General features: G+C 38.1%; 1 protein-coding gene across 1 annotated transcript; it reads left to right on the plus strand.

The window, feature by feature from the left end:
- Positions 1-571: 571 nt before the first annotated feature.
- mapre1b (microtubule-associated protein, RP/EB family, member 1b) lies at positions 572-13983 on the plus strand. Its single transcript, XM_014976782.2, has 7 exons — positions 572-743; positions 3948-4078; positions 5086-5231; positions 5323-5524; positions 5752-5861; positions 7978-8130; positions 9218-13983. The coding sequence occupies exons 2-7, from the start codon at positions 3958-3960 to the stop codon at positions 9260-9262; spliced, it is 777 nt and encodes a 258-aa protein (XP_014832268.1). The 5' UTR covers positions 572-743; positions 3948-3957; the 3' UTR covers positions 9263-13983.
- Positions 13984-14659: the final 676 nt, after the last annotated feature.

Here is a 14659-nt window from a genome sequence, read left to right on the forward strand (position 1 = left end):
AAGCAGGAGATTTGGGAGGAACCTTACTTTTGGTAGAGTGAAATAATTAATAGTCCTTTCCACCAGTTTAAACTATTGAATGTATTATAATATTATAAAAATGTCTTCATAATAATATTTATTTCTAAGATATGCTCTTGTGTCAGAAAATCTAAATCAATGTTAGGGGATAATTAAAATTTTAAATAAAAGATTTCTAAAACCTTGGTTATCTTGAGGTCTAAACTGCCTGTGCTTGTACAGGAAACAGCGCCGTTGGGTTGGGATGGGTTAATGTGATTGGTTGAAACAAGGAAGCTATCTGATTGGTTGCTGATCATTCAAAGACATTTGCTGATTGTGAGGTCAGCTAGTATCAAAATTCACACACAAATGTAACGCCACCCACAGGCCAAAACAGTTTGTAAATCAAGATATATTTGTGTTTGCATCAAAAATAAAAGTGTGAATCTTGCATTTGTGGATATTGACCTATGCTTTTGTGAATTATGAGACTGTTTTAGTTCCATATGCATGGGGTGCGTCGGTACGTGCTCTTACGTCTTGACGTCATCTACTGCGCTGTTCCTCTGTGTTCTTCCGCTGCCGGTAGATTGAACGTGAAACATCTAAAGAAAAAAAAGCAGAAGTGGCACCTCCGGTCCCAGTAAACAAAGATTTGTCTTTTGTTGGTATTCGGAACCACAGCGGAAATAACTAAATACCATCGAGTCCACAGAAGTGTAAATTCTGACCAGTTATAGGTGAGTTAACAGTTTTTTATTGAAACAAAAACGGGGTGATTTGAAGCGGCCGCTGGGTGAGGAGCCGAGCAGCTAAATGCTAACTGGTGGTTTGCTGTCCCGGAGCGTGGCTGATACTGGTTAAAGCGGAGCTAGCTGGTTAAACTGGATCAGGCTTCTTCTTTTCGGTTGTCAGGGCCTTTAATAAAATCACATTTGGTATGATTGGGTTGACCAAGGCTCGGTAGTGGTTCCAGGATAACGGAACCTAACAAGGCGGTACTCCGTCTGGGAGGCTCTGGTTCAGGGCGGGGAAACAGCCTTCATTCTGGCAGAACTGGGCTACAAATCACAACCCGGTGCTGAAAACGTGTCCGGGATACATACGCAGTTTCTACAGCCGACCAAGAAACCAAAAATTTCACTATATGAGGTCGTAGCTAGTTAATAAATCTGCTTATAATCTGATAAGCACATTTACAACGGCTAACTGCTGCTAACGTTAGCTTCCAAGTTTCTGATGCGACCCAGGCGAAAGAGTTCCCTCCCTGACCCAAAATGCGTCCTGCAAAACATCAGTCTTAACCTAAACCAAGCAGTTTTAACTTAACTTGCACTGTAAAACATGTTTGTTGGTGTTACCACACAGGAAGGGAGCTGGTCCGTGTTTAAAACGCAGGCCCGGTAAAGATCTGGGTTAACATGCGCCCTGCTGACTCAGATACAGCTGGCTGGCTCTGAGTTATCACAACTGGCCTGGCTTTGTTAAAGACAAAAAGTATTCAGTTACTCATTTGGGATTTGCCACAAGTGGATAAAAAAAAAGGATCCCAGGATTGTAAAGGTTACTGACTGACTGATGGGACAGTCAATTTACTTAATTTTGGTTTGAAAACAGAACATTTTGCAAAAAAATAAAAAAAATAAAAAAATTAACCTATCTTATATATTTCTAATAAAGCATTTGCAAATGTTCTTTAGATAGATATTTACTATCTTAGTGTTTCTTTGTGCTGTTTATTTTTTAATGCGATTTCTCGATTAACTGTCAGAATAATCGATTACTAAAATGACCGTTAGCTGCAGTGATAAGTTGGTATTGTCTACTAGTGATGTTGCTATAAACAATAAATCTGGGTGTGTTTGTGTCATATGGAGTAGAATAGAAATACCACTTGCTGTCGCTGACAGGCAAATACAAATGCATGCACATTATTAGATCCCAAAGATATAAAAAATTAAGACTGCACCTGAAGGTCAAAAAGTTTATGAAACTGTAACCAGCAAAAGCAAATAAACAAATATAATCACGGGAACTTGTGTAATCAGAAATCCACTGATTGGATCCATCATGGCAGCTGTGACTCTGATACCATCAGACTGACTCTTATTTACACCTGGTATTAAAATCTGACCTTAATGATCAGATCTGTAAGCCACTCTTCATGCAAATTCACTGATACCGACGTCAAACAAAGGGCTATCAACAGGCCTGATGACCGGTGGAGGAAACGCACGATTCCTTTACATGCCATCTGTGCTGCACTGCCGCGGTAGAACAACTCGGTTAACTAAACGAAACCTGGAGATGTACGAATGATCAATTTAGTGCAGTGCGCCACAGCAAAGGGAAGAATAACGCAGAAAAGCCATTGAAGAACAACTCAAAACCACCTTTTATCAGCTAGACTCATTTCCGTAGCAACTGACAACGGCACTACATGTTTCCGGATCCAACTCCAAAAAATACTCCAGGATTTTTCACACAAAGAACATAACATTTAGTTTCTTACAATGTTATGCTTTTAGACTTGATGTTTATTTAGTGATGTGATAGATTAGCTACAGCTGGTTGTTTAACTACTGCTGCTGTTAGCAAAGCTAACACAGTAGTGGTTGATTAGCTACCGCTGCTTTTAGTTAAGCTAACACAGCAGTGGCTGATTAGCTAATTTAAACTCCTGCTCTGCTGATGACCTGTCACTTGGTGTGTGGTCGTCTTTATTTTTAACTGAACCAAAACACCAAATTCCACATCACATCTACATGCTACTATTGTCATAGTCAAGCTAGCATAACTGACCTACCACTCTCTTCCTCGCTATTTTTTTCTCTTAATTAAAACTTTTCCTGACCTTGTTGTCTAAAGCGCTGCGTCCCTTTTTCTTTCATATAGCAGCCATACATTTAAGATTTAGCGCGCTGTGTTGGCAGCTTGTCTGCTAAAACCAATGCTAGTCATCAGCTAGCAGCTTTTTGCCCTCCAGCAGGGAGGCGGGACTAAACATCGCGCTGTTGGGATCTATACCTGAGTCAGAACAACAACTTTTAATCTGTGGACCAATCAGCAGGTTTATTTAATAAATGACAAAGTCAACAGGACGTTAAGCAACACATTAAGGTAAAAATAATTGTTTAGGTTTATAGTGTTTTATTTTTCATTGTGATCCAGGTAATAACTGCTGCTCAAAGGAAGTCGTATCAGAAAGACATTAGAGCGGTTCCGTATGTTCAAAATGCAACATCAGCAGCTTTATTGACATGCAGCGCCGTCTGCATGTGGTTTATGTTGCTGTTAGATCATAAGCGTCTTAGAGTCTGACTTTACAATGCAAAAACTGGATGGAGGCGACGCTCTGCAGGAAATGACCTCGTCTGATGGAGGAACCGATGCTAAATATTGCAGCATGTCGGGCAATAATTTTTATATGACAGTATCTAAATGTTCAGTTCAGCACAGACATACTCAATTCATCCCAAAGGGAATTTAATTACCGTAGTTGTTGTGACAAAAATCATCCAAGTATCTGAGATTGTGATTACAATTGCAATAAATCAATTAATTGCTTGATAAATTAAAACAGACTCAATTATTTCCATTTGTTTCTACCAAGAACTGGATGATAAAGTCTTCAGTCTGGTGTTTTGGTCTCAACTAGCTCTTATTTTGAAGAAGAAATTTGCTTATGGACTTTATAATTCATTATATTTGTTGTTTCTGTTGTTTTGCTTCTTTATAATAAATAATAAAAAGCAACAGTTCAACCAAGAAAACGAGAAAAGTCAAGAAAATTAAAAAATAATCTATGCTTCAACGCGAGTCATTTTGTCTTTTTTCTCCAAGCTTCTTTGGAAGACAAAAAGGAAGCATAATCTCTGCACACATCGTTTAAATCGGCTCCATGTTTTGGATCTGAAGCAGCAGTCCGCCATCTTGTTTTTCAGGTGAGCCAGGATGGCTGTGAATGTTTACGCGACGTCAGTGACCAGCGACAACCTGAGTCGGCACGACATGTTGGTGTGGATCAACGAGTCTCTCCAGATGAACCTCACCAAGATAGAAATGTTGTGTACAGGTAAGGGTGGGGGTTATGTGAAATTAATTCTTCAAAGCTGCATTATGAAGTTAAATCCTCAAGCAGGAGGAAAACCGTCGACCCAGTCGCTGAATCTGGTTTGAAACAGTCAGCTGAGCTTAATGAGCAAATACCTGGTAGAACAGCTGAGCTCATTACTGGAGCTGCCTCTCAGCTTATACTTCTGATAAAAGCATTAAAGGGTTAATAGAGGAGCCATGTTGGGATGACTTCCTGAAGGTGGAGCTTCAGAGAGAACAGGAGCTTCTTAAAGAGACAGACCCCATTTCAGAAGTGTAAAATTTCTCTTCAGTCATATTTGATTTACACAGCATTTTATAACAACTGAAGATGAGATAGTTACTTAATTGTGCTATAAAATTACACTGTATTTACACTGTTACACTGGAAAACACAATATACTGCGACTTTTCAGACCCTTTGAGCAACTTTTTCAAAAAAGCAAAATATTCCTTGTCTTCATGGGAAATTTTTGCATGCATTTTTAATCACTTTTACTTCATCAAACACCAATTCTTTTAGCCATGTTTACAGTTTTTTATGGTGAATCTTGCGGCTGCAGCTCTTTCTGCTCTGTGCTGCAGAAAATAAACCGGGTCCTTTCAGGACTTAAACCCGGCAGCTGTCCAGCAGCTTTTTGAGAAAGTGCCACGTGTTGCATCATGGGCAATAAGGCGAGACCAGGCAGGTTTATTTCTACTGTTTCAGAGCTGAGGAGCTTCTACTCCTTTGTTTGGTTCTGGTTGTGGGAGCGTTGAATAAACAGGTGTGTATTCACCTGAGGGTTGTAGGCGGTCTGCACCAGACGAGCCTTAGTAATAAAAACAATAATAAAAGTAATGATTAAGAAGCGCTGCCTGGAATTGATCAGTGTTCCTGGAGTCGGTCAGGACTCCGGCAGCAGGATGATGGGAAAGAGCCATTTGGATCATGTTTACAGTTTAAAATGTTCCAGAAGTTTCTAATGTTGTTTTGCTCCTGGTCAGGCGCCGTCTACTGCCAGTTTATGGACATGCTGTTCCCCGGATCCGTGCCTCTGAAGAAAGTCAAATTCGGCGCCAAGTTGGAGCACGAATACATCCACAACTTCAAGCTTCTGCAAGTTGGTTTCAAGAAGATGGGCGTGGATAAAGTAAGTTTACTCAAACCTACAGGCCTGGCTCGGTCCAAACCGGATCCGTTTGCCGTTGGTTGCTCTGATTGGGCTGCCCGTCTTGTTTCAGATAATCCCAGTCGACAAACTGGTAAAGGGGAAGTTCCAGGATAACTTTGAGTTCGTCCAGTGGTTTAAGAAATTCTTCGACGCCAACTACGACGGGAAGGAGTACGACCCGGTGGCGATGAGGCAGGGCCAGGAGACCATGCCCATGAACAGTCCCGCCACGTCTGCGCTCAACAAGCTCCCCAAGAAGACCCTCAACCAAGGTGGGAGCCCGTCCACTGGGCTGATCGATCGGCGGTCCACTGGGCTGATCGGTCGGCGGTCCACTGGGCTGATCGATCGGCGGTCCACTGGGCTGATCGATCGGCTGTCCACTGGGCTGATCGATCGGCGGTCCACTGGGCTGATCGATCAGCGGTCCGTCTGATCAGTTGGCCTTGGACGTTAGAGCGATCAATGTAATCAGAAATCTCCCTGATTCTCTCATCAGCTACCCAGAAGCCTCCAGTTGCAAAAGTTGCTCCCAAGTTGGCTCCTGCTGGGGCCCGAAAACCGGGGATGGGAGGCGGCGATGAAGAGAGGGCGGAGCTTATTAATGAGGTTTGATTTGTTGGCTTGTTACGGGTGGGCATTTTTCAAATCGTTTATCATGAAAATTTTCTTGTCATAAGAATTTAGATTTCTTGATAAATTTTAATTAATGATATTAAAAAAGAAAACTGACAGTCAGGGCAGAATAATATGACAGAAAAACGTATCACGATATAAGCGTTTCATATCAGATGATATTGATAATTATTGATTAGTTTTTTGTTTTAAGTATTTGAAGTACAGCCAAGCTGGTGGAGGGACCTTTCCTGTTTTCCACAGTTATAATTCATGTTTTTTATTTTTAAATGAAATCTTAAACTGCTGCTGTGGAAATTACTTGGCTGTGTCCGAATTCAGAGTCTGCATCCTTCGAAGGCCGGGAATAAACTAAGACCGGAAGAAAAATATCTGTGGATCCGGACAGGTGTAGCCTTCACCAACTGTCCCCGCCCCCACCTCAGCGTAACTCATGTTGCCAAGCAACCGTGACAGCGCGAAGCAGAGAGGAGAAAAAACAACGGAGCCGAAGTTTGTTTTTCAGTCATGTATTACTGATTTCTATATTATTCTTCACCTTTTATAGTAAAGGATGTTCCATAGCAAAAAGGAAATCTCTTAGTTTGATTCTAAAATGTTCAAATGTGAACTGCACTTTTCTACAAGAAATACAAATTATTCATTAAAATACTCTCCACGTCGCAGATAGGACATTACGGTTAAATAAACCGTAATGTTTGAAGGCTTAACTTTAATTAATCAATCAAACCGATGTGCCTCTGCTTTGAAATACTTTATAAACCAAACATTTTTCAACCAGACCTGTCTGAATAATATCGGTGTTTAACTCCCATTCATTGGGGAAAGCTAGCGGGAGTTTTTATAACAATGTGCCAGAAGTTAGGTGTTTTCTCTCGGTATACTGAACCTGGAGCTCCCGGCCAGCTGACAGCTGAGCTGGCTGTTAACGCAGCGGTAGCAGACAGGTCCGAAAATGTCAGAGCAATATTGCAATTAGGTGATGTATTGATGAACCGAGCAGATATTTGAGATTTACACACTTACATTCTCGCCTACAAACGTACTAAATCACGTTGTGTCATTTAAAGTGTTATAAGGCTAAATAATTATTCGCTATTCATCGCCATTGACGCTCTGCCTGAACGCCCAGTTGGAACCCGCAATGAATTATGGGATATCGTGGGCCGTGAAGGATACACCGGACCCATCCTTCAAATCTGGGGAAAAGAAGGAGCATTTGAAGGAGTCTTTGAATTCGGACAGGCCTTGTCGCCACACTATGACGTAATCGGCCTACAAATCCGTCCTTCGAAGGATGCAGACCCTGAATTCGGACACACCAACTCAGCAGGTTGTTGCTAGGCAACCAAAGTTTGGGGGAACTTGATTCTGCTTCTTACCCAGCAGGTTGTTGCTAGGTAACCACAGAATGAGTGGGTTAATGCCACTCTCTTTGCTGATTGGCTGATTCCCCAGAATGTTCTGGATCAAAGTTCAGTGAATATTCTCTACATTCAATATTGATTTTTCTATCTGACATATAATCTACTGGTATTGATCGCATGTGTATCTGGATGTATATTACTGATTTATTGTCCAGCCCTACTGACAGTTTTATCAGAAATATTGTTTTTACTATTTGTTTCACGAGCTCATTAATAAATGCCAGTTAGTTCAAAAATATGATTAAATTGAGTTACTATGTATAACTTATTGATATAAATCACACTTTTTTAAGTAAGTGAAGAAGTTTATTTGAAATGGGAGTGCTTTTGTGTTTGTGGTATGAAAACTGTGCTATACAGATGAAATACTAAAAAACAAATATCTTTTTAATTTGTATCGTGATCACAATAGTACCACAAAATATGGCGATAAAAGTCTAATTCCACATTACTCAGTGCTACTCATTTCTACTTTTATCAATATTAATATTATCAATATATATTATTATTTAATTTTCCTTTGGGATCAATAAAGTATTTTCAAATTAGAATTTTAAGTCAGCTAATATTTCTGAGGCTTTATGAAGCTAATAGTTTAACTTTGAAATGGCTGATATGTTTTTTAAAGTAAATCTTTTAACTTTTTTTATTTTGTACCACAGATAGAGATTCTGAAATCTACCATTCAGGACATGGAGAAGGAAAGAGACTTTTATTTTGGTAAGTTGAGGAATATTGAGCTCATTTGCCAGGAGAAAGAAGGTGAAGGCGACCCGACGCTGCAGCGGATCGTCGACATCCTCTACGCCACAGACGTAAGTTCAGCTTTAATTCAGTTCATGTTTCAACTCAAAACTCCTTCTCACAAATTATTGAACACAAATCCAAACTAAACTAAATCCATCCTGAACCGGACCAGTTAAACTGGTTATTGACCAGTAGAATAACTGGAAAACTGGCTGAAATCTGAAGGGATTAATGTAGAAATAGAGGATTGTAGTGGAAAATGTACCTGTTAAGACATTTAGAGTGCACCGATTTTTAAAAATCCTGACCTGCTGATACCAATTTCTCCTTTTTTTTATGACAAAGAATTAGGAAATTGCAGATAGAAGACAAAAAAAGAGTAATTTTTCACCAAAAGAACTTTTAAAAAATTCTTTAGAAATGCAAAAATTTGCTTGGAAAAAATTCCAAAATTTTGATATTGGAAGAGGCAGCATTTATGCTGAATAAATGTTATAATTGTTCAATAGTAAATAAAAGTAGGAAAAAAATAATAATGCAAATATTCTCAAATATCAAAAACATTTTAATTTATAAATATCATTTTACACTGCAACTGCATTTAACTGTAAAAAAATAAATGAATAAAACATCAATAATTAAAATGAATTATGGAGTCTGTATCCAAAAGTAAAAAAAGATGCTAGGAAAAAAAATCTGAAATTTTGATTTTTTGATTTTCTTTTTTAAAAGTAGAAAATGTTTAACTATTGAAGCCGAGATTTTTTTTTTCCTAGAAAATTTCTGAGATTAAAATTTTCTGAGTCTGTTCAAGCAAATTTTTGACCACAACCTTAAAATAAAAATAAAATAAAATTGGACAGTTAAAACATTTAACTGTCCAAAATAAACAAAACATCAATCATTTAAATGGTTTCTGAAATCTGTTAAAATTGACAGGGAAAACAGGCAAAAGGAGCAGGTGGTGGAAACCAACTATTAACTACTGGGTGTTTGCACCATTTTCTAACAATGTTCGAAGGAAGTAACGATATGGAAGTTATTACTCTCATCTTAATTAATCATGTGATCAATAGATTTATTGCTGATTGTGAGGCCAAATGGGATCGTTTGGGGTCTAACCGTTCCACTCTTTCCTGTCGTCGTTTCCTGCAGGAGGGTTTCGTAATACCGGACGCCGAAGAGCAGGAGGAGTTTTAATCCGAGCGTCTCCTCCACTTTATCAAGCCAAGGTGGTTTGGTGTCGCCAAGCCCTCTCTATAATCAACGAAGCCTCTGTCTCCAGAACCAGAACCCGACCCCCGGCGCTGCCCTGTAATCCAGTCCTTCCCAGAACCAGTTCTGCGTCGGGAAACACCTGGTTTTCACTCCGGACTCCAGTGTAAAAAGCATAAGCAATGTTTTGTGTGCGTGTATGTGTGTGTGTGTGTTTAAAAGCCTGTTGGATGCAAATGAAGAAACTCGTCCTGACGACCCGGTCGACCCGCCGGCGCTTTTCTCCAAACTAACCCTGAATGTTTTGTTTCTGACCGTAAAACTGAGAGTCATGTTGTATTTTATTTCCCACATGGTTTTTATTTTTCATTCATGTTTTCTGCTCGTTTCAAACCAGATCGCCAAAAAACAAACGATTAGTATGATGGCATGTTAGGGCCGTTGTAAATTAAAAGAAAAAAGGAAAAATAAATTTACGCCAAAACACCTAGAAATATTGAGATTAATCTCAGAAATTTTCTAGAAAAAACACGGGCATTTCTGAGTTACAAAAGTTGAAAATTTTCTTGAAAAAATAAATAAATTTTGAGATCAATCTGAAATTTTCTAGAAAAAAGTGAAGTTTTTAGTTTGAAATGTCAGAAATTTGCTAGAAAAACTAACGTTCAAGATTAATCTCAGATTTTCTAGGAAAAAGAAAATTTAAGTTTCAAAAGTAGAAGATTTTTGACCTGAAATTTTTCTGAAGTTGAGTGGAATTTCTCCCTTTTTTTCTAGAAAATTTCTTTCCGTTTTGTTTTTTTTTTTGTCGTAAATTTACCCTTTTTGTCTTTGATGGCCGTTGCACGCCATCATAGATTTGGATGTTTTGATGGTGAAATGGTTTTGGTTTCCCTGAAGCCTGCAGTACTAAAGAGCCCACCAGGGGGCAGCGGTGGTGGCGCTATCTGGCTGCTTTAATTTCAATCCTCCATGTCTGCCGTTTTGACCAAAGCGCCCTCTGGTGTCCTTTCCAGGCATTGCAGCTTCTTGTAACCCGAATCAAACCTGAATTTGAGAAATTTCGCGTCCAGTTCGGATCTCTCCTCCTGGATTGGTTTGATTCTTTCATGAAGTAAAGATAAAGAAGGCATTCTGCATACATTCAGACTGAAAATCTTCACGTTTAGTTTGGCACAAAGCAACAGGCTTGTCTTCATTTGGTGCAAAAATCCATTTGTTGTCCCGTTTTTCTTCCTTTCATGCCTTTATGTGTTACTGTGTGTTTGTTTCAACAACCCACCAGTTCTCTCAAAATTTTACATTTTTAAAAATGTGCAATTCCTAAATCCAGGAAAAAAGTGGCTTCGCCTTTTTTTAAAGTTAAAGGAGGCGGTGGAGCTGAACTTGGTAGAAAGAGCTGACCGCTCCTATTCACCTGTAGCCTTTAAGATGGCCTCTTCCATAAAATCTGGGTATATAATCTAGAAATCAACCAGTTCTAATCAGATTTAATCTGCATTCTGGGTTCAATTGGAGACTGTATCTTCAGACTAATGTAACTTTGTCACATTTGTTTCTAATTTAACCGAAACACTGGTGTTTAGTCCTGTTAGTGAAACTTTTTTCTTTTCAACGGCCTTATTCATAAAAATATGTTTGTCAAAAAAAGTTTTTTTAGGTTCTTTTTTTTTTCTGAATAAATGTGTGGTGTTGAAGCTCCAAACACTGCCAGAGGGAGTGGATGCAGCCCAGAGGCCTTGATTTTCTCTATTTATTGCTACTTGCCTTCACTAAGAGCAAACCTTTTGAAATTACAGAACAGTTTGTTTTTTTATTTCTATCAAAAATGTGATTTCTAAACCCGGTTTGTAAGCAAAGTAAATTTTGTCTTGTTAGACTTTCATTTGTTTACCCGGTTACGATATTCAAGCTGTATTTTGGAGAAAACAAATCGAGCAGTTTTTGTCGGACCAAACGTGAAGCCTGAAGGAACAAAATTTAACAAACTCAGAAACATTTCAGGCTGCAATTAAATCCTAATAAAGAATCTCAATCATTTACAAAGACATTTATTTTTATTTTTCTGAAAAACGGTTTAATTTTCCGTAGACGTCTTAAGCTGGCAGGTCTGGAGCGGCCACTAGAGGGCAGTAGTCGTACTTTGAGTAGGAGTGCACCGATTTTTTTTTTTTTAAATCCTGACCTACTGGTACCGATTTTTCTTTTCTGTTTTATGACAAAGAATGAGGAAATTGCAGATAGACGAAAAAAAAATAGTAATTTTCCACCAAAAAAAAACTTAAAACATTTTTTTTTTTTTTAGAAATGCAAAAATTTGCCAGGAAAAAAAAACCCTACATTTTGAGATTGATCTATGAAATTTTCTTAACAAATTCTGAGATTAAGCTATAAAATTTTCTAGAAAACATGAACATTTCTGAATGTTAGAAGTAGGAAATTTTCAACTTTTGAAATTCAGAAATAATGGGGATTTTATTTTTCTAGAAAACTTTTCAAAACAGAAAAATGTCCAAAATTAGAAAATTTCCGAATTTTGAAACTCAGGAAATTTTTAAGTTTATTCTAGAAAATCTTAGCTTTATTCTAGCAAATGTCATTTTTGTGAAAAGTCACTAAATTTAGCGACAAAGTTGCAAAGTGAAGGTAGAAAATAGTTTTTCAAAGGAAATCTGGTCTGATTTATCGGCGCGACCCAAATTCTGAGGCATTTCCAACTCTTCTGACGTCACAACAATGCAGATATTAAACAGCATAAATTTTAGGGCTCAAAGATAAATCAGTGACTCTTATTTCAATCAGTATCAGGGCCAGGAAACAAAATGTTTTAATTATGAGAATCCGAAACAACCAATCACAGCCAGAGTCGGTCATCGCCACCGGGTCGTACTCCTTGCCGTTCTGTGGCTATGCTAACTAGCCTAGCAATCACAGCATGCTATGCTAGCTGTGCAGCTCACCAGAGAGCCAACCAAGACCCGCCTCCTGGCTCTGATTGGTTGTTTCTAGTTAGCTCAACCAATCAGCAGAGGAGCTTGATTTTTTTTTTCTCTCTGATTATTTGTCTCAAACCAAACGGTCACAACACAGTGACAGTTTCAGCAGATGTATAAAAATATATTTGTATAAAAGTTGCGTGCTGCAGCAACTCGGCTTCAGACTGTTGATCCCACCCAAGTCCAGCTCTGATTCTCTAGTTCAGGAAGCTCAAACCGTAATAATCCTGCAGCATTTTGGAAATTTTACCTCAATTGTTAGATTTGTGAACAAGAAGCAGTTTCTGGTGTTTATACTCTGCCTTTATGTCGCCCTCTCTGCTGCCTCCACCGGCTTTCTTCAGATCAGACGTCAACCAGCCTCCCTCACCTTCATGAAATCAAAGAAATGTGCTGTCAATCAACTGAGCAACGTTTGTTTTGACTATATAAATGAAAAGCTGCTGTAAAAATCAGTGGGTCTAAACTTTTTGCACCAAATTTAAACTGCACACATGCCACAAATTTCATTAAATTAAAAGCAAAACATGACTTAATTCTTTTACTTGCTTGACAATAAGCTAATTTTTTTTATGAAACCTATAAATTCTTAAGCATCCAAAACATTAAAAAAGCTTCATACTGTTGCTTTGTTAAGAGAAAAAGACAATTTCCAATTATTGGAGTTTATCAGCTGTTTTCTATTTTGTCTACCAGATTTTTACCGTTCTGAACTTGTACAAGGAGGACCAACCAATGTCATTTTGAAGGCCACAAATGGCCCTCATACCACACTTTTGGACACTCCGAAGTTATATGTTTGTTAGCAGGTGGACTTCTGGAAACTCTAAAATAATAAAAGTTATCAATGTTTGACACGAGTTTAGTTTGATTTAGGTGATGTAAGGAGATTATTTGACTTTTAAACTTTGATCAATTTCTTAAAAACAAAAGCAGCACAAACGTAGCACACTTTATTTACACCAGATTTACTCAAAAAGTGTGGAAGAACATCTTTAAAAGATAGTTTGACTTCAATATTGATTTGAAGATTTTGAGGGTGTTTAACGTAAAATAGTCACTGAAACTTCTTCAATGTTTTGCCACTGGTGAAGCAACAGGCAGGAAACTAAATGTTACAATTTCTAAACAAGAGTTTGAGATGAAGGCTACTTTTTGTAGCCTGTCTGTCCACTGTGGCCTCCCCAAGCCCTGGAAAACCTACCGCAGAAAGAAAGGAGGCTTTCCTCTTCAGAAGTGCTTTTCATGATGCAACGTTTGACACTGTGGCCTTTTCGTACCAAATCAACCAAGTGCTAATCTCACTTCCTCCTCCTACTACTACTGCTGGAAAATCTCTGAATGTTTTCAGTTTTATTAATTTTACCCCTCCTAGCAGCAGAATGTTGACATTTCTCTGGTTTTAATTTTTCTGCTTGTTGAGACTTTTTCTGCTCCAGAGTTCTTCCAAATGCCTGTTGTAGCATATTGGAGTTTTTTTTTTTTAGTTGAATTAAATATTCCTGAGCAGAATGAAGAAGTGGCTTTAATGGGTTTTGTTGGTAGCAGCCACAGACCTTCATGTTTTCAACAATCAGCGCTGATTAGTGTGTTACACTGTGACTTCTCCCCCATCTTTTCCTCTCTGGTGTGTTTGTTATACTCCGCTGAAGTTGATCTTTTTAAATCACGTTTTGTACTATAACAATAAAACGGTATTTCATTGTCAAATGCTGCCTTTGATTTTATTTATTTATTTTTTCCTGCTGTTGAAAATAAGAGTTAAGAATTAGCTTCCGGTCAGGAGCCCCATTAGCAAAACCACAACAGTACAAAATATCTAAAGAAACACTGACTTAGACATTTTCATCTCATATTTATTCACTTTTCAAAAATTATTACATTTGCTTAGCATAAATGCTCTTGGACGGTTCCTTCGGTCTTTTTCTTGTCAGAAACTTTTCCATTTCGCCCTAGCTATGCTATGCTAGCAAGTGCGAAGGACCAGTCGGCCAATCGGAAAGACGAGCACAGCAAATAACATTTAACTTAATATTTTTTATCATTAAAAACAGAGTAAAATACAATTTGATAAATCTTTTCTTTCTTACCTTTTCTTCAACTTGCTTAAACTCCCCTGGTGGGCACCGTTTTGTAAACATTGCTTTACGTCTCATTCTTGATGCTTGTCATAGATTTCTATTGTGTTACGGATTAATTTCAAATCAACTAATTAAGAACAACAGAAAAATAAAAAAAAGTATGCAGCTTTTTCTTTCATATTGCAGAAAAAACTTTTCCAAATCAATTTTTTTCCTCCTAAAAGTAAATTTATTCCACAAAGTTTTTCCACTAAATATATAGTTAATACCCACTCTTTGCAGAATTGTTTTAATTCAGCCACATT

This window comes from Poecilia mexicana, unplaced genomic scaffold (genome assembly GCF_051168715.1).
Source record: "Poecilia mexicana isolate PSO_F unplaced genomic scaffold, ASM5116871v1 scaffold_7, whole genome shotgun sequence".
Lineage (NCBI taxonomy): Eukaryota > Metazoa > Chordata > Actinopteri > Cyprinodontiformes > Poeciliidae > Poecilia > Poecilia mexicana.